The sequence below is a fragment of the Acinonyx jubatus genome, chromosome D2 (genome assembly GCF_027475565.1).
Source record: "Acinonyx jubatus isolate Ajub_Pintada_27869175 chromosome D2, VMU_Ajub_asm_v1.0, whole genome shotgun sequence".
Taxonomy (NCBI): Eukaryota; Metazoa; Chordata; class Mammalia; order Carnivora; family Felidae; genus Acinonyx; species Acinonyx jubatus.
Genome location: NC_069393.1, coordinates 34,231,426 through 34,256,911, shown reverse-complemented (window position 1 = coordinate 34,256,911; position 25,486 = coordinate 34,231,426). Strand labels below are relative to the sequence as shown.

At 37.2% G+C, this 25,486-nt stretch overlaps 1 protein-coding gene across 8 annotated transcripts in view; it reads right to left on the bottom strand.

Moving 5' to 3' along the window:
• The window catches only part of KAT6B (lysine acetyltransferase 6B), a 205,176-nt gene that overhangs the window by 63,533 nt on the left and 116,157 nt on the right, over window positions 1–25,486 (bottom strand). For 6 of the 8 annotated variants that reach the window (XR_008292406.1, XM_053207886.1, XM_053207885.1 and 3 more), the window contains exon 4: window positions 8,442–8,550. Coding sequence is in view for 5 of the 8 variants with exons in the window: in XM_053207886.1 (XP_053063861.1) it covers window positions 8,442–8,550 (109 nt within the window). In the remaining 3 variants the exon portion in view is untranslated. Of the gene's footprint in view, window positions 1–4,354; window positions 7,332–8,441; window positions 8,551–25,486 lie in introns of those variants that run through there. The other 2 variants (XM_053207888.1, XM_053207889.1) reach the window with 2 other exon arrangements.

Below are 25,486 nucleotides of genomic sequence, written 5' to 3'. Positions count from 1 at the left end.
CCTGAGAGCTTTCCCCCTGAAGGTCAGGAAGAAGCCAAGAATGTCCACTCTCACCCCTTTTATTCAACAGAGTCCTGGAAGTCCTAGCCATAGCAATCAGATAAGAAAAAGGAATAAAAGGCATCCAAATTGGTAAGGAAACAGTAAAACTTTCACTATTTGTAGATGACATGGTACTATATACAGAAGCCTCAAAAGATTCTATGAAAAAACAACTAGTCCTGATAAATGAATTCAGTAAGGTCGAAGGATACAAAATCAGTGTACAGAAATCCGTTGCATTTCTTTTTTTGTTAATGTTTATTTACTTATTTTGAGAAAGACAGACAGACAGACAGACAGAGAGAATCCCAAGCTGGCTCCACATGGTCAGTGCAGAGACAGATGTGGGGCTTGAGCCCACAAACCATGAGATCATGACCTGAACGGAAATCAAGAGTCGAACATTTCACCAACTGAGCCACCCAGGTGCCCCCGAAATCTGCTGCATTTCTATCCACTAATAATGAAGCAGAATAAAGAGAAACTGAGAAAACAATCTCATTTACAATTGCATCAAAAATAATAAAATACCTAGGAATAAACTTAACCAAGAAAAGTGAAAGACTTTACACTGTAAACTATAAAACACTGATGAAAGAAATTTAAGATGATGCAGAGAAATGGAAAGACGTTCATGCCCACAGGTTGAATGAACAAATATTGTTAAAATGTCCATACTCCCCAAAGTAATCTACAGATTTAACCTAATCCTAATCCCTAACAAAATACTAGTAGTATTTTTCACAGAACCAGAATAAACAACCCTAAAATTTGTATGGAAACAAAAAAGACTCTGAATAGTGAAAGCAATCTTGAAAAAGAAAAACAAAGCAGGAGGCATGAAAATTTCAGATTTCACATTATACTACAAAGCTGTAGTAATCAAAACAATATGGTACTGGCACAAAAATGGACATAGATCAATGGAACAGAATAAAAAGCCTGAAACAAACTCATGATTATATGGTCAATTAATCTTTGACAAAGAAGGCAAGAACATGCAATAGGAAAAAAGATAGTCTCTTCAACAAATGGTGCTGGGAAAACTAGACAGCTACATGCAAAAGAATGTAGCTGAACCACTTTCTATTACATCATTGACAAAAATAAACTCAAAATGGACTAAGGACCTAAATGTGAGACCTGAAATCATAAAAATCCTAGAATAAAGCACAGACAGTACTTTCTCTGACACTGTCTGTAGCAATATTTTTCTAGATATGTGTCCTGAGGCAAGGAAAATAATTGCAAAATTAAACTAGTGGAACTACATCAAAATAAAAAGATTCTGCATAGTGAAGGAAATAATCAATAAAACTAAAAGGCAACTTACTGAATGGAAAAAGATATTTGCAAATGACATAACTGATTAAGGGTTAGTGTCCAAAATATATAAAGAGCTGATACCACTGAACACTCAGCAGATAATCCAATAAAAAATGGGCAGAAGACACCGATAGACAATTCTCTAAAGACATAGAGATGGTCAGCAGACACATGAAAAAATGCTCATCATCACTTATCAGAGAAATGCAAATCTAAACTATGATGAGTTATCACTTCACACCTGTCAGAATGGCTAAAATGAAAAACACAAGAAACAACAAGTGTTGGCAAAGATGTGGACAAAAAGGAATTCTTGTGCACTGTTGGTGGGAATGCAAACTGGTGCAGCCACTGTGGAAAACATTATGGAGGTTCCCAAAAAAGTTAAAAATAGAATTATCATATGATCCAGTCATCACAATACTGGGTATTTACCCAAAGAATCAAAAACACTAATTTGAAAGGATATATGCACCCCAATGTTTACAGCAGCATTATTTACAATAGCCAAATTATGGAGGCAGCCCAAGCGACCATTGATAGATGAATGGATAAAGATGTGGGGTGTGTGTGTGTGTGTGTGTGTGTGTGTGTGTGTGTGTGTATGAGAGAATATTATTTAGCCATAAAAAAGAATTAAATCTTGGCATTTGCAATGACATGAATGAATCTAGAGATTATAATGTTAAGTGAAATAAGTCAGTCGGAGAAAGACAAATACTATATGATTTCATTCATATGTGGAATTTAAGAAACAAAACAAAGGGGGAAAAAACAAACCAAGAATCAGACTCTTAACTATCTAGAGAACAAACAGAAGGTTATCAGAAGGGAGGTGAGTGGGGGGATGGGTGAAGGGGATTAAGAGTACACTTACCTTGATAGAGCACTGAGTAATATTTAAAGTTGTTGAATCACTATATTGTACACCTGAAACTAATATAACACTGTACATTAAACTGGAATTAAAATAATATATTATATATATGCACACACACACATATACACACATATAGACAAGTATTTGTTGAAAGAAAGAAAGAAAGAAAGAAAGGGAAAGAAAAGAAAAGAAAAGAGAGGGAGGGAGGGAGGGAGGGAGAGAGAGGAAGGAAGGAAGGAAGGAAGGAAGGAAGGAAGGAAGGAAGGAAGGAAGGAAGGACAGACGGGGCGCCTGGGTGGCTCAGTTGGTTGAGCCTCCGACTTCAGCTTCAGGTCATGATCTCACGGTTCAGGGGTTTGAGCCCCGCATCGGGCTCTGTGCTGACAGCTCAGAGCCTGGAGCCTGCTTCTAATTGTGTGTCTTCCTCTTTCTCTGTCCCTCTCCCCCTAACACTCTGTCTCTTTCTCTCAAAAATAAATAAACGTTAAAAAAATTTTTAAAAGAAAGAAAGGAAGGAAGACAAAGAAAATGGGGGTCTTGGTCCTAGAAACAAACCCAAGGAAATGAATTCCGTCAACAACTTTGTGGTAATTTGTTACAGCACCAATGGAAAACTAATAAACACTCTGACACTGGGACCCTCGGACTGGCTATCTGATCAACCATCTGTCCATCTGAGACAGGGTAAGGACAAGACAGGCATAGTCTAGCAGGAAAGAGACACATTAAATAAGAATTAGAACTAATATGTAACAATGGGCAGCTCAGAGATATGGGTGAATCTAGCAGGTTAGAAGAACACCTTCCTACAGAAGAGACCCATAGGATGAATGGGATTAGATGGGACCAGTTGAGGGGCAAGGTGGGAGAAGCTAGAATGTGCTGAGGGACAGGGGAACACGGCACACTCACAAAAGAAAGGTTCAACAGAACTAGTGTGCACAATATACGGGGTGGGGGTAGTGATGCAAAATAGGTCGAACAGGAGCCCAATCTGAAAACGATTTGGGGACTATATTAAAGAATTTGGATTTTTCCTAAGGGTAATTGGTAGCCACTAAATCTGTGAATAGATTTAAAGTTTAAAACTTTCACTTAGCCTTGCAGCATGGAAAATAGATGAGGAGGGGAAAGAGAGTCAAGATTATATTTAGGTTATTATAATAGATCTGAGCGGGTTTGGTGGGAGTGTGTGGATTTACTGAGGATGTGTAATATAGATTAGAACACAGAATCCATGTATTTTCAGCGATTCCTTGGTGTGAGAATAGAACACAGGATGGCTTGTGGAACTGACTGAATAGCCATTCGCTGAAATGGGAAATCCCTGAGGAGAAGAAAGAAGTCAGTTTGCTGAGATTTCTGTTGTTATCGTAGTGTTTATTGTTTTGGGGTGGCAGGGGCACTGCAAGGTTGATAGCCTGTTTGGGATACTTAACTCTGCAAAGCCTACAGGGCATCCAAGTGGAGAAATTCTGAAGGCTATTATATCTAAGTATCTGAAGCTATGAAGCAAAGAAGCACAGGGCTAAGGACAGAAGCCTGAAGAAACATTTAGGGGATGGATAGAGACAAAGAAGCTAACAAAAAATATATACAAGGAAGTGGTGACAGAAAACACAGAGAATGTGAGATCACAGAAGCCAAAAGAAAAGAACACTTAAGGAAAAAGATTCTCAACAGGCCACACGGGGCTGAGGACTACCTGGTGTGAACTGAGAGATGTGCACTAGAATCTGATATAGATTGGAACGTGACCTTCAGATTTTGCTACATGGAAGTCACTGTTAATCCTAACAAGCACAATTTCAGTGAAATAAAAGGCCATGAGCAAAGTTTCTGCACTTGGATAATCAATCCAGCTGCGGGCTTGGAGAAGGTGGGGTTCATCAGTCCTTCCTCCTCCAATCTATGTATTCCTCTTTGGGGTCCATCTTTAGGTTTCTCTGTAGTCAAGGGTCTCCTTCCCAACCTAATCATTCAATCAGGATCGACTTGGTGTGACCTGGATAACTAACCAACCAATCCCTGGGAATTTTCTCACAGTGACCCAAAGAAATGAGTGATCTTTCTTTATATACCTACTTATCTGCATACTGCACCTACCAGTTCAGTCTGGGAGAAGAAGGCAGGCAAGTTTTGTTCAGGGTTAACACACAATTAAAGAAACCCAGCAGAGACTTCAGGTCTGAGGGCAGAATGACATCTGATGCCACAGCTTGTGCTCCCTTTACTGTACAAAGGTGTGGTTCTTGCCTTCCCAGCTGCATCACAGCGGCCTCTGTCTCCAGTTTCCATGAGCTTCCACTTAGAATAAAGCTGTAATTTGGAACTGTACACTTATCTTAGATTTGCTAATTTGAAAACACACATGCACACAACTCATCTGTAAGTAAGATTTAACCACCCAGCAATCTGAGCAGCAGACACAAAATTTCATTTGGTATAATATCTAATACTTATGTGAAGCTAATTAAAGATAATTTGGTCTTAATGAGGCAAAGAGAATATAACAGTGTTAATTTCAAAGTAGGCTGATCCATGAAAGTCAAGTAAAATCACTTCCTAGTCCCAACATTTCCAAAGACCTGAAGACTATCTGATGATTCCCTCATTCGTATTAGTGGTTAGAATAATCCTTCATGCTTGTGTAATGTTTTATAGTTACCGATAATCTTCATATCATTATCTCACTGGATGCTCACAACAGCGCTATGGGCGCAGGGTTGCAGACATCACCCTCCACATTTTACAGATATGAAAACTGCACTTACACAGCCAGCAAGCAGAAAACTGGAAAACCACATTTGGGGCTCTGTGCACTCGGCACCTCACCTCTTATTTTTACTGTCTGTAAACCTGAATTATTTTCTCAAAGGAACTTTCAGCAGGAAAAACATAGTTAAATAAAGTACTGCCCATTTGCAGCACTAAGCCACTTTAAAAATAGAGACATTTCTAATTGGCTTACTTTATGATGTAAGGAGAAGGAAACATTTATTACTCTCATCTATGAAATCTAAGCAGAGCTTAAGTGTGACATCATACAAATGGTACTTCAGACAGAGGCAACTACAAACCAAAAGGCACATATGGGAAACACATTTAAGAATGATCCTCCTTATAGGCTGCCATCTATATTTCCTTTTTCTGGTTTTATACTGCTTTGGGTATTTTTTTCACATGAACATTTTACATTAGGGAGTCCTTTGATCATTACAAACAGTTTCAATTCAATTCTAGAACCAGTGGACTCTTCTGAGTGTGAGATAGTGGCCATTTCCATAAGGCCAACTAGGGGTACCAACCTCTCTGTAATTCCCATTGGAGAAACTGGACTGGACTGTGACAATGGGGCTTCTACCATTATTAGAGGGTACTGTTGAGCCATGCCAGCCTATGTTATTGTTTTTTCCTCTATAATTATCAAGTGTCACAACAGAACATTATAACTACAAGAATCCCCCCAAGCTCTCCAAAGATGACCCATATTTTATTTTGATTCTTCTATTTAAAGAGTAGCAAATAACAAAGTCTACTCCTCTGATGTACCAGATGAAGTAAATGTCTACAATGCATCGCCCTGAGCTAGGAGCAGTGTTGTTGTTGTTGTTGTTGTTGTTGTTGTTGTTGTTGTTGTTTTGACTAAAGGAGCTAAATCCAGACTGGCAAAGCACATTGAAGGGAATATTAGGTGAACCTCAACACTGAGCCAGTCCCCATGGTGGAGTCCAGAGCAGCTCTTGGAGATCCTCTATCCTAAACAAAGGGACACGATGCCCCCAAGAGCTTGAATTTCTGCCATGACCCATACCTTGACTCCAAAGCCTCTGGCTTTTTCTACCTGAAAGGAGGAGGAAAGGCCGGCTCACAAAATGACCCTAGTTATATAAGCCTTCCAGACAGTATCCTTAGTCCATTCTCCATTTGTTAAAAGAGAAAACAAAAGTGTTTTTGAAGAGAAAACCTAACATTACACCTACATACCCTGGTAAAATAAGAAACTTTAGGGGGAAAAAATTTCGGTGACCTCAAAGTATAAAGGAGATCAAACCTCTCCTTTGGCAGGTCTTCAATCTGGGAAAGACGAAGGGGATTGATTACATCAGAAAATCTAAGATCTACCTGTTTAGAATTACACCTTTATACCTTGTGAAGGAGGCCTTGAAGTTATGATCTGGTAGATAATGATCTCAAATTCCTTATCAACTCAAGTAAGTGTATCAGCAGAGGTAAGGAAATATATGAAGGGAACTTTTCTTCCCACATTTAAGTGCACTTTTAATCTGTCTCGGCATCCAGACAAATAGATACACTAAAAAAAAAAAAACAAAAAACCAGTGAAGGTAGTTTTTAAAGTACCACCTTAAAAATAACAAAGGGTAAACCCTAGACAAGTGAACACCACTAAACTGATCAGGCAGTTAAACAAAAGAATAATTCATTCAGAATGAGCCTCGTGAGAAAACCCAAAAGATAACTCCAGAGTCAGAAGTGATGAGTGAGGGACTACTTTACCAGGATAAAACAGGGAGATTGTAGGGTTGAAATTTATTAAACTGAACATACAGATAATGTTTCCATGCCCTTTTGTCACTATCCATGATACCATGGGCAGGTAAAGAATTTTAATGAATCTGTAAAGCCCATCAAAAAGACTGTCAGAATGCATTTCTCAGGCAGAGTTTGAAATGTCTTATTTCCAAGGCTCTCCCTTCCTAGAAGGGTCCTGAAAACTGCAGAACCACATACAGCCTACCAAGTTAAACCTTTATAGGAGGAGGGAGAATCATTACACAACACTGTCATTCCTCAGCATGAAACATTTCCTCTATCCAACCATCAAACAGCTGTCAAAAATGGTGATAAGATTTGAAATTACTTGGAGCAATCAAGGACAATAGCAAACATGGCAAATAATGACAATGGCTGACATTTACAGCACACTTACCATAGTTACTGTAGACCCTGTGCTAGCCTATTTACCTGTGTTCTTTCATTGAACTCCCACAAAATCCAAGAGGTAGGTGCTACCATTATCTAATTTTCTAGTGATGAAATCAAGGCACAAAATAGTTAAGTAACTAACTCAAGGTACAGGAACTGGGGCAAGGCTGGCTCTTGAGTTTGTTCTTAACCACTACACTATACTGATTTTCTAAATGACAGTATTCTGTGGCTTTTTGCAGGCTTGCTGTTGTTCTTAAAGATAATTGTAACTACAGAAATACTTGCTTATGAATGTTAAAATAACACTGTGGGGGAAAAGTGATAGAAGAGAGAAGAACAGAGAGAAGGAAACTTAAAGATTAACAAAGAGATTATTTTTTTAATCCAATTAACTGCCACTCAGTTGGCTGGAGGGTCTGTGTGTGTATATGCATACATACAACTAGAGAGAGAGAGAGAGACAGAAAGAATGTAGGCAACTATCATCTAATTAGCAAGAAGGAAGACCGGCTTGGTAAGCACAATTTGACTTTTATTTTCCATTTTAGAACTGGAGATGTGGTCTTAAAAACTCAGATTGAGGAAAAAAGCACAGGTGACAGCTACTTGGCAGCATCCTGAATACTACAATTTGCCAACGATTGGTCCAGTGTCCTTACCCAGCAATTCCTTGATTTCAACATCGCCTTCTTTATAGACCACTCTTTTCCTATCTTATTCTAGGCGATCTGAATTTTTTCATGCCTGATGATTTCTTGACTCTGTCCTGCAGTTTCCAGAACACTGTCCCTTTCATTCAGAGTCACACAGAGCTGGGTTGTAATATTATATTTCACCAGTAGGTGTCATGACCTGAAACACTATATATTCCAACTCCAGGATCTCTTAAATTGAGACTGCAGATTATATAAAACAAGCGATTCTAGTTGTATTCAGCCTGAAAACGTAGAATTCTCTACACTGAATTTTCCTGCTAAATACTCCACATTGAGTTACCAATGCTGGTATGAAATCAAAGCTTAATTATAAATATTACTACTACTACTACTATATAAACATACATGGTACCTTTATGTCATGGTACCTTTATAAACACACATTTTCCCTCTCTAGTTGCACTTATTAAGTTTAAAACCTATGCTATTACCAAATAATTGCTTTAAAAAACAAATGCAGTTTTGATAGAGATATAAATAGCATACAAGTTATAGAGGAGCAACTATACAAAAAAATACCAACTTACCACTACTGCCACAATCTGCACAAGAGAGGAGTTCTTCTGGTTTCTTTTCACGATTTGATTCTTTAGTCCCCAAACAGAAGCTACATATCGGAATGGGATCGGCACGGGGCTGTGACAAAATTCAAATGAAAAAATACTCAGTTTTCCATTTCAAAATTAACGACAAAATATTAAACTCAAAGCTTCTTATGTATTTCCTTAACAAAGAGAAACTGCTGAGTAAGGGATACAAAACAACATTTTCTAATTAAAAAAAATCTCTTCAGTCATTTGATGCTAAAGTATTACCTGAATAATGCATTAAAGTATAATAGTAAGATTCAGAAGTAATTTATAGTAAGCCAATGAAATCTAAGACCTTTATATATTATATAACCTTCCTGAAATGAATATTATTATTAAAGACTCTTTTCAGGGGTGCCTGGCTGGCTCAGTCAGTAGAGGATATGACTCTTGATTTTGGGGTCATGAGTTCAAGTCCCACATTGGGTACATAGATTAAACAAACAGATTCACTTGAAATATCAATTGTTCCCATAATCCATACGCCTATAATAAATTGATTCATCTATTCAGCATTATAATTTATGAATACCATCTAATTAGTTCAGATTGTTTAACTAAACTTTGTCAAATGTTCTAGTGCAGGCCACTATTATTCATCTCTTAAATTTTTGATATACAATATTGGCATGTTGTTAGGTGACATAATAAACAAGAACTTTAAAATGCTGTCAGATCACTTGGGAAGCTCAAAGGATCACTAACAAGGTCTTTCTGGCACCAAGGTCTTCCAAAGTAAACCACACCATGCCACACAAAGGAGATAAAGTCTCAATCTCTGACATCCCCACATTAATAAAATAAAAAACAAAACATTTGTCTAATCCCCTAGTACCCCTTGCCTCTGAGGAAACTGCTTTTAACAATGTATAAGTCTGCATATACATCTCAGTGTCTGCATTGTTATTTATGACTACCAGTGATGCTAATATTCCCATTCATATGAATAAGTTGACTGTGTCTATAGATCTGGTCACATTTATTTTGAACAGCCAAAACTGTATGAAAATTAAAATTTTATTGCATATTCCAAGGCTTCACACATGTTGTCTCTAGCCATCTGAATGTAGCTATATGTATTTATATTTGAATCTCAAGAATCAAAAATTCAGGGCAAGAAAAGTTAGCATAATCATAAATCTTTTTAATGTAAATTAAGAATAAGATTTTGCAAGGTCTAACTTTTTAAATATGTATCAGCACAAAATAAACCCTTATTTGTTCAGCTACTCTATCCCAAATGCCTAATTAATACATTGCCTGATACATAGTAGGCACTCAAAATATATGTTAGCTGAATAAACGGAAGGAACATATGCTAGTTAAAAGAAGAAACCCTCATCTCTAAGATACGATTTCAAATGGTTATAATGATTCCAACAAATGTCTTGGTTCACTGTGAAAACATGTCACCAAAAAACACAATTCATCTTATGACTGAGGATGTGCAAAATTGTTCAATATGATTATTAATTTCATCACATAATGTGAGTATTCATTATCTTGCCCTTATTTTCAGTTTAATTTGTTCTCTTAATATGCACAGGCTTTAATTTCTGAAGTAGCTATGCAAATGTATTTTTGTAGCCATATTTAAAAAGCAGAGTATAAAACACTTTGTACCAGAAAAACCAAAAAAGACAAGCAACAACAAATTGGTCACTGACTCCAGCCACAATTTTTTAAATGCCAGATAATCAGCACTACATAATTATGGATCCATAGTTATTACTTGCAACTGCTCAACTGTAGTACCTTGGGAACACTTTTGTTCCTTTAAATAGCAATTAAAAGAACAATCTGGTTTTAAAGTGACAACATTCCCCTGATAGATTCTAGCTAAAACCCAGGCCTTGTACTAATGGGATTACTGCTTTCATTTGATATAACAATGCTCAAGCCATTGCTGCCATCCTTGCGGTGATAAATAATTTACAAAATGTCACATATCATTCATGCAGTGAAACAAATCCAAATCTGCAATCCCATTTTTCTTTCCCTGATGAATTTTTAGCTGTGAGAAAGACATGGCCATCAGCCAGCACTCGTGCTCATTTTTCGTTTTTAACTAAAGGTAACACAAAGGACAAAGGTTGCTAGTAGTTCATGGCCAGAAAGACTGATGTCCCACACTCTGCCCAATAATAGAAAGCATAGATGCTATCACTTCATGCTACATTCAAGTGAACCCCACCACGCTGATGTATGCTCACAACCATTTATTTTAGGGATAACTATCTCACAATACTCTATAAAACCACTGCATTATACAGAAATGTCTGCCTTGCTGAATTATTGATAATTCAAAGCACTTTTTGCTAACCTCAGTGTAGCCGAGTCTAATTAACTTTAAAAAATTGTCACTTGTAAGAAATGAAACTTTTACAGTAATGCATGTAAATGGGTCACAAAATTATTATGATTCACTATTCTCAATCAGACTTCATATAAACTGTTTCAAAAAATAATCCCTGGTAATAGATTAAAATGGATTGCAGTCAGAAAGAGGTCTGAATAAATGGCAATTCGATTCTACATAAGACCACTGCAGACAAATCATATTTAAGAGGTCTGAAAATGAAACCAAACATCTCCTAACTCTTAATCACTTTCTTTGAAATTTCCTAAAGGTATCTAACGTGTTGATCACATTTTCTTATCAACATTACTGAAAATTTCAAACTAATCTGGAGAATTAACATCCATGGATAGGTTCTGACCCTGCAACCTGCTCAGGAAGCAATTCCTCCTCATCTCCCGTGCAAAGGTCCTGGTGTAGCTGATAGGTTAGAGGTCACTTTATACACTATCTCATTTAATTATCTTAACAATTCTGCCAGAAATATTTATACAACACCCATTTTAGGGAGGCAATTGAGGATCTGAGAAGTTAGGTAGCTTTTCTAAAATTGCATGAGTTCAGCTGTGGAACTGGAATTGAAACACAACTCTGTGTTCACCAAAGCAAAAAGGTAGCTTTACAATAGAGATACCTGCTTAACCAAGTGATCAACACTATCACCGTACATGACAAACTGACATCATGTGCCTCCCAAGTGTTGCACTAAAGGATTCAGCACAGCCTACGTAGTATTTTTGCTGGAATTATTTACCCTGAATCTAATCATAAGGAACCAATCAGGCAAATCCAAATTTAGAGACATTCTGTAAAACAACTGGCCTGGAATCTTTGGGAAATGTCAATGTCACATAAGACCCAATAAAGCACAGAACCAATTTAGGCGACTAAGGTGGACTGAAAACTAAATACAGTTTGTGATCCTTGTATAGATTCTGGATTAAAAATAATAATAATACCCACAGCTATTAAGGACATTATTTGGATAATGTGGGAAATACATAAAGCATAGACTATATAAATTAGGTAGAACATAAATTTCCTACATCAACACCATTGTGTTTCTATGGGAGAATGTCCTTATTCTTAGCAATCATGTGCTAAAATATTTTGGAGTAAAGTGTCCTGATAACTTTGGCTCAAAAGACGCAGGGGGGGAAATTGTGTATTTGTACATGTATTAAAGGTGATAAAGGTTGGTGAGTCTATGTAAAGGGTACATGGGTGTTCAACATATTGTTCTTTCAATTTTTCTGCATGTGTACAATTTTCCAAACAAATTACTGGGGATGGGGGTAGGGGCTAAAACAGTACCCCTTCCACTATTAAAAAAAGATCAACAATGGATTATTATGTAATTGGATTACAAGCATTTATAAAATAAAGAATCTCAATCCAATTAATGATTCACAGGCAATATAGAGGACAGAGGAACTGTCAACTCATTATAGTGTTGGTGCAAGTACCAACACTCTCGAGGACAAATGACCCAGTTTCCTTCAACAAATAAATTAAAAGGGAGACACACTGAACAAGCAAGGAAAAGAGAGCAATACATATGGAATAAGAACCAATAGATTATCCTGATAATGATTCAGGTAAATTATAAAATAAAACAAAATAGGATGACCTTTTGAAGGAACTGGGGCTAGTCAGCCTCGAACAGATTGCTCGGAAGGGACAAGGTAGAAGTCTTCATCCAGGGAAACTTGCCATGGCTCCGGAATATAAACTTGAACAGGGCTTCTGGTAGAAGGAGTTAAACTTTCCAACAGAAATGTCCAGAAATCGAATGGATTGTTTTTAATTGCTTTCTTTATTTTATTTTTAAAATTTTTGGTAAATTATACACAACACAAAATTTAGCACATTAACCATTTTTTAAAAAAAATTTTTTTTTTAACGTTTATTTATTTTTGAGACAGAGAATGAACGGGGCAGGGGCAGAGACAGAGGGAGACACAGAATCGGAAGCAGGCTCCAGGCTCTGAGCTGTCAGCTCAGAGCCCGATGCGGGGCTCCAACCCACGGATGGCGAGATCGTGACCTGAACTGAAGCTGGCCGCTTAACCGACTGAGCCACCCAGGCGACCCAGCACATTAACCATTTTTAAGTATACTGTTCAGTGGCATTAAGTATATTCATGCAACCAATACCACACCCATCACCAGAAGTTTTTCATCTTCCCAAACTAAATAAAACTGTCCCCATTAGATTCTAACTCCCTATTTCCCCCCTTCTACTTTCTGTCTCCATGGGTTTGACTATTCTAGGTACCTCATACAAGTGGTATCATACAGTCTTCATGGAATGGATTATTTTGGGATGGCCCCTGTAATCGGTAGAGACCATGGAGAGGCTGGATGGGCTCCATCAGGACAGTGAGGGTACCACAGTAGACAAAGCAACCTCACACAAATTGGAGATCTGGGACTCTTCAAAGGTCCCTTCGAGATCAGATATTTTAATGGTTCCATGAATGGATAATATCTAAGGCTCTTCCCAGCTCTGCTCTAATTTTTTTATTGATTCTATTTTACTTAAAAAGATATTTTAAAAGTCCTCAGCACCCTTGACCACAAAATAAAATAACCTTTTCTGAGAAAACAGGCTTTAATTCCAATTAAATAATTGGATTAATTAATTCAGATAATTTTTAGCTTTATATTTGCTTATGGCTACTTTTGTTTCTGCCCTAAAGGAAACAACACGTTTGTAAATCACATCAGTCTAAGTAAGTAAAGAAAAATAAAAGTTCATGCTAGATTGGAGCCAGGTGCACACCCTCTTTGACAATGACACAAAAAGAGGCTCTGTCTCCGTGATGTCCGATCACAATGATCAGGGACACAGCTCTCTCTTTCCATCATCCTCTATGGAATGATTCATCTCGAGTCTTCTAGAACCTTCTTAAATCTACTTGTAATACACACCGTTTAAGTAGTTCCAAATGTTAAAAACAACTCAGCATTTTCATTCATCTATTCATACTTACATCATTATAAAACCTGGATTTAAATATTGATCTTTGAACCTCAGGTTTCCTCATCGGTAAAATAGGGCAGCACAATAGTGTCTGCATTGTCTGGCTCTGGGGTCACTAAAGTCCAAATGTGAATGTGTGAAAGTACTTTGTAAACTATAAAGCTCTATTCAAATATTATGATTATTGCAAAATTCACTTTGTTTATAAAAATAAAAAGAACAACTTCAAGTCCTTAATAAATATCAGCACAAATGAATTGCTGTGGAGTTTAGAATTATTATATAATAGACTTTGACTCTGTGAGTCTCCATGATAAATATTAATTTTAGAGGGTTGTTATGTGTGTTTTTTTTAAATGAATTAATCAGGGAATAAAAGAATAGGATAGAAAATGTCAACTGAGAGCCAAGAGGCCTGACCTAATACAAGAAAAGCTCAAAGAAAGAGAAAAGAAAAAGATGCCAAAGGAAGTAAGGCACAAATACAAAATTGTAAATGAATACTACCACAAAAGTAAACAAAGATGAACATAAATCCTTTATACCTAAGTGTCAAGCAGTTCATCTTTGGAGAGTATTCTCAACACTTTAGCTCAGACAACTTAATTCAGTAACTCAGAATGAGTTGTATAAAAAGGCTCTTCCGTATGCATGTCTTTAAATTGCACCCTTTTATCATCTTGTACTGAAACCTGATGTTTAGGTAATGCTTCGCTGTTTACCAAAATGCTTTCCTCAAGTGTCTCACTAGTGACAAACACAGCCTGTGAGACAGGGCTGTGGTAAATTCAAGGCCTCCCTAAGGTCACATAACTATCAAGACAGAAAGACCCATTCGGCTGACTGCAAGCCCTTTGCTCTTCCACTTTCCCGCGGCTGGTCCCTCATTTCCTTTGGAGCTTGATTCAGATATCACCTTATTGGAAAGGCTGATCCCTGCCCATTCTCTCTCTGAAACTGCTTTCCACCAGCACCACTCTGGGTCCCCCAGGCCTTGCTTTATTTTTCTGCATAGCATTCCTTACTGCTAGACATATTGACAAATTCTATCATTTGCCTATTTTGTTTCACTTACTGAACTATCAAAGCTCCATTCTGGGGGCAGAGACTTTGTTCACTGCTGTAGCTCCAGCTTCAAAGTACATTTGTTGAATAGATGAACAAACTGCTTTTAGGTTAGGAAGTGGATCCTCTGGTTCAACAGGTTCCAAAGAGTATTGTCCTTTAACATATATCCTTAATAACTATAATATGACATGTAAAGCAGTCATCAGTGGCAAGATGGCTTCCATCACTGTCTAATCTGAAGGCTTTTTTTCTACTCTCATCATTTATAATGAATGACCATTTGGGCACAATTGTACTTTTCTGGGTATAACCTGACAAGACAGAACCAAAATTTAAATATCAGCTGGAAGGAAATTATCTCACCACAATGGGTTGGGGCTTGCTCAGCAATAAGTCATTCACTATAGGTTATATATAAAATAGATCTGAGGCCATGCCAGTACCTAATTGTGAGCCTCCTTGCCTTTCTTCCCTCTTAAGAAAGAATACAAAAGGGGCGCCTGGTTGGCTCAGTCGGTTAAGCGACCCTCTTCCGCTCAGGTCATGATCTCAAACTTTGTGGGTTGGAGCCCCGCGTCAGGCTCTCTGCTGACAGCTGGGAACCTGGAGCCTGCTTTGGATTCTGTGTCTCCCTGCCTCTCTGCCCCTCCCCAACTTGTGCTCTGTCTCTGTCTCTCTCTCAAAAATAAATAAACATTAAAAAAAAAAAAAAAAGAAAAGAAAGAATACAAAAAAAGTAGTAATAGTCAAGGAAGATGAATACATTGCAGTGAGAATAACAAAATTATAACAAGAGCATTAAATCCGTTCAATTTATTAAAAACATTTTACAAGTTTTTTTTAGATTTTTTAACGTTTTATCTATTTTGAGAGAGAGAAAGAGAGAGAGCAACTGGGGGAGGGGCAGAGAGAGGGGGGGAGAGAGAATCCCAAGCAGGCTCCGTGCTAAGCATGGAGGCTGACGCAGGGCTCGATCCCACAGCTATGAGATCATGACCTGAGCCAAAATCAATGGGTGGCCACTTAACCAACTGAGCCACCCTAGTATTTTACAAACTCTGGTGCTTTATTATTGGTAGTGAATAATTTCCCACAAACTTCACAACTGATAGCAGTGGGACAAGAGAGATTGAAAAATGTTTACATTGTTTTTAGGGTAACTCTTTTTTTTTTTTTTTTTTGGCCACTTAGGTACTCTGCTTGATACCTACCAAATAAAGAACTAGATTTCATTTCCTGCCACTTAACCCACTTATTCAACTGATCAAGCCCACTTCTAATTAGGATATAGATCATGCAGACTCAGGATTTCCCTCTAGGGCAATCTGCCGTAAGATGTAGTCTATGGAAATACACTAACTCTAAAAGTAGAGACTTCCTGTGATGATCTAAAATGTCTTGAATTTTAAGAGGATTATCTTGTTCCCATCGGCATGTGCTACACTGTGGTCAGTACAGCCATGCCTCTGCAGGAAGGTTTGGTGACCAGGTCACTTTCATGGCAGTATCAGGACTACTTCAGATCCTTCAGCGTCACAACAGAACCTTGTTTGTAACATGTCTATTGCCATTTTCTCAACAAAAACGGACCCTTTTGTTTTACTCTAAGGCTGTTCTTGCAGTTCTATTATGAATTTTGACCTCCATATATGTCTAAATAATTTTTTCCAGAAGATAATTGGAGATATACTTAGTGTAAGACTTTTCACAGGCAACAATTTTACCATAATTTTACACTTACCATATAGATTTTTATTATATCGCCTCCCCTGCTTATTATACTTCTCTGCGGGTAATTGGTTCTGTGAAGGAGCACTACATTATCCCCACTGGCTCTGGATTGAGTTTCTGCATTACTCTGGGCAAAAGGATTTATTATTGCTAATGTATGGAGATCTTAAATGTGACTGCTGTATTTTACCTTCTTGTCACCATGAAGAGGGTTCTCTGTATTTTAAGAGTGACAAGTAAATTAAATCTAATAAAATAAAAATATTTAAAAGCATCACTATACATATCCATAAATATGTCACTTCCTTTTTCATTTAAACAATCACTTAGAAACAAAAACAGTATCAATGACCAATACTGGGAAATGTGCATAATCAAAAGGCTAATTCAAAAGTATAAAACATTAAAAGCATGGCCAAAAAGAAATAAGAAAAGGAAGGAGGGGAAGACTTTCTAAGAACCTCAGCCCCAACAGTTATCACTTGTGTGGAGCTAATTGAAATGCTCACACTGTATCTGTAGTCTAGAACTTGTTCTAATTAGGCAGGTATGCCATTTATAAGAGTGCTGATTAAGGAAAGTGATTCTATTGGAAGGAATCAAATCTAATCTGGTACACTGCATTTAACAATAACATCTCATATTTTGTTGTTGTTGTTATTTGTTTGTTTTTGCTTTTGGAGATAAAGCCTACAAATTTGAATGGGGGTGGGGAAGCCAATGAAATAATATTGGCTTACCCAGCATCTTTAATTTCTTATCTGGACAGGGACTTACTTGGCTTTTAAGATTTCATCTGAACATCTCTCCTCCACCCTTACCATTAGAAACTGCAGATACTGCATTTATCTTCTTAAGAGGGATCAAAGTCTGATTCAACACAGCTGGAAATTCAACACATGGTTACAGGAAGTCTGCTTAGGATTTACAAACTATTCTGTTTGGCAAGCATGTCACAATATTAGCAATATAATATAAACTCTATTCTAGGTTTTGAAAAATGGAATTTTAAAATCAATTCATATTCAAGTGTCACAAATCTTTAATGTATTTTTTCAAACTTCATTATTTTTTAGAGCAGTTTTAGGTTCACAGCAAAATTGAAGGTACAGAAATTTCCCATATTCCCCTGCCCCACACATGCATAGACCCCCCCCCCCCCCGCTATTATTAACATTTTCCACCAGAGTGGTACCTTTGTTATAAGTGAAGAACCTACACTGACACATCATTATCATAGCCCACAGACTACATCAGGGTCCTCTCTTGGTGTTGTACATTCTATGGGTTTAGACAAATTTATGATGACATGTATCTACCATCATGGTACCATACAGAGTATTTTCACTTCCCTAAAAAATCTGCCTATTCAGGACACCTGGGTGGCTTAGTACATTAAGCATCCAACTCATTTTTTTTTAAGTTTATTTATTGAGGGGGGGGGAGGAGGGGAGAGAGAGAGAGAGAGAGAGAGAGAGATTGAGAATCCCAAGCAGGCTCTGCACTGCCAGCACAGAGCCTGACGTGGGACTAGAACTCATGAACCGTGAGATCATGACCTGAGCCAAAACCAAGAGTCGGACACTTAACCAACTGAGCCACCCAGACACCCCAAGCATCCAACTCTGGATTTTAGATCAGGTCATGACCTTGTGAGTTTCAGCACCACATCGGGCTCTCTGCTATAAGAATGGAGGCTACTTTGGATCCTTTGTCTCCCTTTCTTATCTTTCTTTACTGTATCCATTGTTTTACTTTTTCCAGAATGTCTTATAGTTTGAATCCTATAGCTGGCTTCCTCAGTTGCCCCAAGGCATCCATTTTAATCTAGATGTAGTGCCTACTAGTCCACCTAGGCACAATGTGAATCACAGCCATTCTCATTACCAATTCCACCAAGAATTGCTACATTAACTGCTCAGGGGACACACAGGCTACTGAATATATTGTAATTAGATCCAAATAGGGAAGTAGAGTGAAGAGAGGAGACACAGGTAGGTGGATATTAACAAGCTAGAAAAATCACGTTAGTCACTTTGTCAATATTATCACCATCACCACCACCACCGCCGCCCCTGGCAATGTTCTGCATTCACAGAGTTTTATATGTCAGTTGAGATGCTATGTACTATTCAATAAGTTACTGATGTTTACTCGGCATCCAACTATGCCAAACAGAATATAATTGGTACTCCAAGTGCTTGTTGTCACAGAACCAACAGAAGTAGTGTAGTTCCTTTAACATACTTAATTCTCAATTGCCCTGTGGGCACATAAACCATCTGGTGTACAGAATTTCCATGCCCTTGACTTTCCTGCTTTTGTTTTTTCCTCACTTTCAGACTATCTTTGACCCTTTCAATTACAGGAGTCATAAGAGGTAGGAAATGAGGATTGTTTGGATAATCACTATCTGAATGTCAAGAGCTCTGACCTTGTTTTTTTGGAGTCTGCCCTAAACCTCTTTGTGGTGGGGATTCTAGATCTACTAATGCTTTAGGTCAGGCACCACCCAAGCACTTATATGAACATTATTGGTGACACTCTGCTCTTTGGTGCTCCAGCATCACTGCAGGCTGCACTTCATTGCATAAAACATAAGCCTCGCCCCTACCAATGCAAGTTACAGCAAGGCCAGGAAGAGAAACACCAGATGTCATAGGCTTTACCCTTGGGGCAAAGATTTTTAAGCTCAATTTCCTAGAATATTTCGAGTCTTACAGAAACCTACTAAAGGGTATTCATTAAGTAGAGGAAAGCTCTTTATTTCTGTGAAATCTTTTTTTAAAATATTTTAAGTCAAAATTTAGTACACAGTGAGCTCTTTGAAGGAGATCCTGGTTTGTTTATCTAAATTACCACACGTAATGAAGAATTATACACACTGTAGATATTTGATAAATGTGTTGAATATATAAATATAACATTACTTCTCATACTTGGTACTTTCTCATCATCTTCTAAATTACATTTTTACTTTAGTATATAAATGGTAAATAAAGAAATAAGAATATAACAGCACAAGGTTATGGGGGACAATAAAGAATTTTTAATTGTTTGCCCATTTACAACCTTCACAATGACCCTCTTACATTTTTTTAATTGTAAAAGATACATAATATGTACCACTTTACCTATTTTTAACTGTAAAGTTCAGTGGTACTAAGTACATTCACATTATTGTACAACCAAGTTAATGTGTATTTCACATATAATGAAATGGACAGATCGGAGTTTTGAATAAACGCATACACTCGTAACCCATACATCTCTATCAAGATAGAGAACACTCCATAACCCCAGAAGTTCTCTCCTGACTCCTCCCAGTCAATTCCTTTCTACTCTCCTTCCCAAGCAGCTACTGCTCTGACTTCTCCCACCACAGTTTGATTTGGTCTGCTCTAGAACTGCATGTAAATGGAGCCAAAGACCAAATTCTTTTAGTGGGATTTCTTTCAACTCACTGTCTTATCATATTCATTCATACTGCTGCATATCAATAATACATTTCTATTTACTACTGACTAGTATTTTATTATAAAATACACAAAAACTTGTGTATTCTCTCTTTGGTTGCCCAGCATTTGTTTTCAGCTTAGAGTTAAAATGAATAAAACTATTATGAACATTCTTACATAAGTACTTTTGTGGACCTGTGTTTTCATCTCTTGAGTAAATACCTAGGAATGGAACTGCTGTGTCATAAGGTAAGAAGATGCTGAACTTTATTAAAATCCTGTAACTAGATTAATCAAGAAAAGGAAAAAAGTTAATTACCAAAATAAGAAGGAGATATCACTACAGATCTTGAAGATATTAAAATGATGGAAATATTATGAACAGCTTTATGCCAATAAATTAGACAACTGAGATAAAATGATAACTTTACTGACAGAGTGAATTAACAAAACCAACACAAGAGGAAATAGAACCTCTGAATAACTCTAAATCCATTAAAAAAAAAAGGATTCATAACTTAAAAACTCCTATGAAGAACTCGAGGTCCAGACAGCTTTGCTGGCTAAATCTTTCAAAGATTTAAGAATGAGACATCAGGTGCACCTGAATGGCTCAGTTGGTTAAGCTCTTGATCTTGGCTCAGGTCATGATCTCAAGGTTTGTGGGATCAAGCTCCACGTCAGGTTCTATGCTGACAGTGTGAAGCCTGCTTGGGATTCTCTCTGTCCCTCTCTCTCTGCCCCTCCTCCTCCTGTTCTCTCTCTCTCTCTCTCTCTCTCACACACACACACACTCTCTCTCTCTCTCTCACAAAATAAATAAACTTAAAAAAGAATACAATACCAATCTTACATGATCTATTTCAAAAAACAGAGAAAGAGGAAATATTTCTCAACTAATTTTACTAGGCCAGCATAATTCTGATACCAAATCAGATGAAAACATTACCAGAAAACAAAGTTAAAAGAACAACTAATGTCCCTCATTAACATAAACCCTCATTTGTTTTTCTTCTTAAATTTTACTTAAAAAAAACAATCAACTTTACTAAGGTATAAAAAAATATAACAAAATGCACCCTTTTAAAGTTTGGACAAATACATATAGTCATATAATTATCACAACAATTAAGAAATAAAACCCTTTTATCACCTCAGAAAGTTGCCTCAGGAGTGAAATAGGTGAAGGGGATTAAAAGTACACTCATGATGAGCACTGGGTAATGCACAGAATTGTTGAATCACTTTATTGTACACCTGACACTAATATAACACTGTATGTTAAGTATACTGGAATTAAAAATAAAAAAAGTTCCCTTAAACCTTTCTGCAGTCCCATTCCTCTGTAGACGCAGGCAACTATTGATCTGCTTTCTAACACTACGTTACTTTGGCTGTTCTAGAATTTTATATATGAAATCATACAGTATGTACTCAATTTTGTTATATCCTTATACACAGCATGTTTTTTTATATCGATCCATATTGTTGCATGTGAATAGTTTATTCTTCAATGTATCCATATATCTAAATTAGTTTATCCATTCACCTATTGATGGACATTTGCACACTGTAGTGTTGTGTTTTTTAAAATTTATTTTAGATAGAGAGCGATCATGGAAGAGGGGCAGAGGAAGAGAGAGAATCTTAAGCAGGCTCCATGCTCAACATGGAGCCCAATGTGGGGCTTGATCCCACAACCCTGGAATCATGACCTGAGCTGAAAACAAGAGCTGGCTGCTCCACAGAATGAGCCACCCAAGCACCCTGCACCCTACAGTTTTGTGCTGTAGGAATAAAGCTTATATGAACATTTGTGTCAAAGCCTTTCTGTATGTATGTTTTCATTTCTCTTTGGTAAATACTCAGGAGTGGAATTCCTGGGTCATAATGGTAAGTACATGTTGGATTTTATAGAAAGTGTCACTTTTTCCATAGTGATAGTACCATTCTATACTCCCAGTACTTGCACTTGGCATTGCCAGTCTTTTTAATTTAACCATTCTAGACAGTGCATAGGCCTGTCTCATTGTGCTTATCAACTGGTATATCCTTGATAGCTAATGATGTTGGATATGTTTTCATGTGCTTAATGGCCATTCATATACCTTCTTTTGTTCATTTTCTGTTAGACTCTTCAGCTTGTCATCAAGGTCTACTGCAACATACTGCCAGACCCTTTTATGGTGAAAAATCTGTTGCCCCAGCTAGTGAGAATGCTACCGGTAGTTTTCAGTTGTCACTCTCTTCAGGGATTGCTTCAGCTGTAGAGTCATGTCACCCAAGGTCATGGGACATGCCCCTTTCTGGGGTGGCCCACATCCAAGTATTACAAGTCCTCATTACCAACTGATAAAGTAATATAAAGGCATGCTCAACGTGACCCAACTCTTGTCTAGATTCTGTCCCAACTCTGAAGAACCAATCTAGCTCCAGAACTACATATGAAGTCAGCCAAGGTTATTACGAAGCTGTATCACTGCTCAACTCCTCTCTCTACCTGATGCAGCTTTGTTGCCCTTCCTCTCACTGCAGGTGATAATACTAAGGGCATCCCTTAATAAATATCCTACACACAAAACTTTTCTCTCAGAAACTACTTGCTGAAGAACACAACCTGTAACACCTTTTCTTTAAAAAAAAATGTTTAATTTTTAATTTGAGAGAGAGCACAAGTGGGGGAGAGGGGCAGAGAGAGAATGAATATCTCAAGCAGGCTTGAGCATGGCCTCAGGGTGGAGCTGGACACAGAGCTCAATCCCACGACAGAGCTCAATCCCACGACCCTAGGACCATGAGCTGAGCCCAAACCAAGAGTTGAACAACCAAGAGTTGGATTGAGCCACCCAGGGGCCCCAACAACACCGATTTTTTAAATTGGGTTGTCTTACTGAGTTGTAAGAGTCTCTCAGATATGTCTACTGAATACAAGTCCTTTGTACATATGTATACATATAATAAAATACATGTATTGTGAATATTTTCTCTCATACTATGGCTTGTCTCTTCATTTCCCTAACAATTTCTTTTGAAAAATATCAGTTTTTAATTTTGATCCCATTTATCAATTCTAATCTTTATGTCCACCTAAGAAATCTTTGCCTATTCCCAAGTACAAGGGCTTTGTCCTGTATTTTCTTCTGATTGTGTGGTTTTAGTCCTCATATTGTCTATGACCCATTTTTGGTTAATTAATTTTTGCATATGGAGTCAGATAAGAATCAAAATTCACTTTTTTCTGTATATATATATATATATATATATATATATATATATATATATATGTATACAGTTATTCCAGAATTACTTATTGAGAAAATTTTCTTCTTTCCACTGTATTACTTCTTCAACTTTCCTCTTTTGTTTACAAATTTGTTTTAGCTATTCTAGGTTCTTTGCATCACCATGTAACTTTTAAAGTTGGCTTGTCTAGAAAAAGGTCTGCTGGGATCTTTACTGGGATTGTGTTGACTATGTAGATAAGTTTGGGGAGTATTGACTTTGAAACTTTACTGAGTTTTCCAATTGATGAACACGGTTATTTCTCCATTTACTTACATCTTCTTTAATTTCTTTCAAAAATGCTTTACAGTTTTTAGGGTATACCTTTTGTTTATATTTTGCTAAATTTATCCCTATATCCTTTCATATTATTTGATGCTACTGTAAATGATATTTCAGTTTTTGAATGTTTGTTGCTACTATATAGAAATACAACCAGGTTTCGTATATTAATCTTACATCTTTACTTAAGTTCACCCTGGTTTTAGTAGCTTTCCACTATAGAAGATTCCTTAAGATCTTCTATGTAGACATAGGGCACCTGGGAGGCTCACTTGGTTGAGTGTCCGACTGTCAGTTGTGCTGACAGCTCAGAGCCTGGAGCCTGCTTTGGATTCTGTGTCTCCCTCTCCTTCTGCCCCTCCCTTGCTCATACTCTGTCTCTTTCTCTCTCTCAAAAGTAAACATTAAACAAAAAAAAAAGATCTTCTGTATAGACAATTATGATCTAAATCTAGAGACAGGTTTAGTTCTTTCTCCCAATCTGTATGCTTCTCATTTCTTTATCGTGTCTTATTACATTGGCTAGGAACCCCAGTACACTGCAAAATAGGAATGATGAAAGGGGGCATACTTGTCTTATTCCTCACTTTAGGAAGAAAGTGGTTGGTCTTTTACCATTAGTAATGATGTTAGTTAGCTATGTGCTTTGTTTTAAGATGCTTTGTATCAGGCTGATGAAGTTCCTTCTATTCCTAGTTGGCTGAGAGGTTTTTTTTTTTTTTTTAATCATAAATAGATTTTCAGTTTTGTCAATTGCTTTTCCTATGTCTATTGAGATAATCAAATGTCTTCATTTTAAAGTATTAAACCATCCTTGCATTTCTGGATAAATCTCATTCTGGATAAACCTCAATATATTATCATTTTTATATGTTTCTGGTTAACTTGCCAATATATTTTTTTTGAAAGATTTGTGTTTATGTCATGAGGAATACTGTTCCGTATTTTCTCTTTTTTGCAATGTCTTCTGTTAGTTTTGGTATCCAAGTAATGCTGGTCTCATAAAATGAATTGGAATGTGTTTCGCCCTACTTTCTGAAAGAATTCTCTAATATCTGCCTTATTGAATGTATGATAGACTTCACAATTTCTGTTGTCTGCACCTGGAGTTTTCTTTGTAGCCCAGTTTTAAATTATGAACTCAATTTCTTTAATAAATATAGAGCTATTCAGATTTGTGTGTGTGCATGTGTGTGTGTGTACACGCGTGCGTGCGTGCACTGGCACATTTGTGGGTTTGTTGTGGTGATTTGAGCATTCAAGGAATTTTCCCATTTCATCCAAGTTTATTTACTGGCATAAAATTGCTCATAATATTGCTTTATTATTCTTTTTTACATCTTTAGTGATGTCCCCTCTTCTATTCTGATACTGTTAATTTGTGTTTTCCTCCTTTTTTGGATCTATCTGGAGATTTTTAAAGAACCAGCTTTTGATCTACCGTATTTACCGTCAATGTTCTTAATTCGCAGAAAATGTTGATTCCAATGCAGAAACCTGGTTTGTTATCATCACTATCATTTTCATAATTATCCTAATACAACAGAGAGAGCCATGTGGCTATTCAGAGTGAGACTCCCTTTCCCTTGGATGTAGAGTATTCACTCATTCACTCCTTGGAGGCTTTGGGAGGGAGGGGATATCAGCTAGTATTTTAGTATAAGAGTAATCCTACCAGGAATTGTTCTCTAGACAGTGGTTCTTAACCAGGTGTGAACAGCAGAATCACCTATGTAGCTTTTTAAAAATATGCGTGCCTAGGGGCACCTGGGTGGCTCAGTTAGTTAAGCATCTGACTCTTCATTTTGGCTCAGGT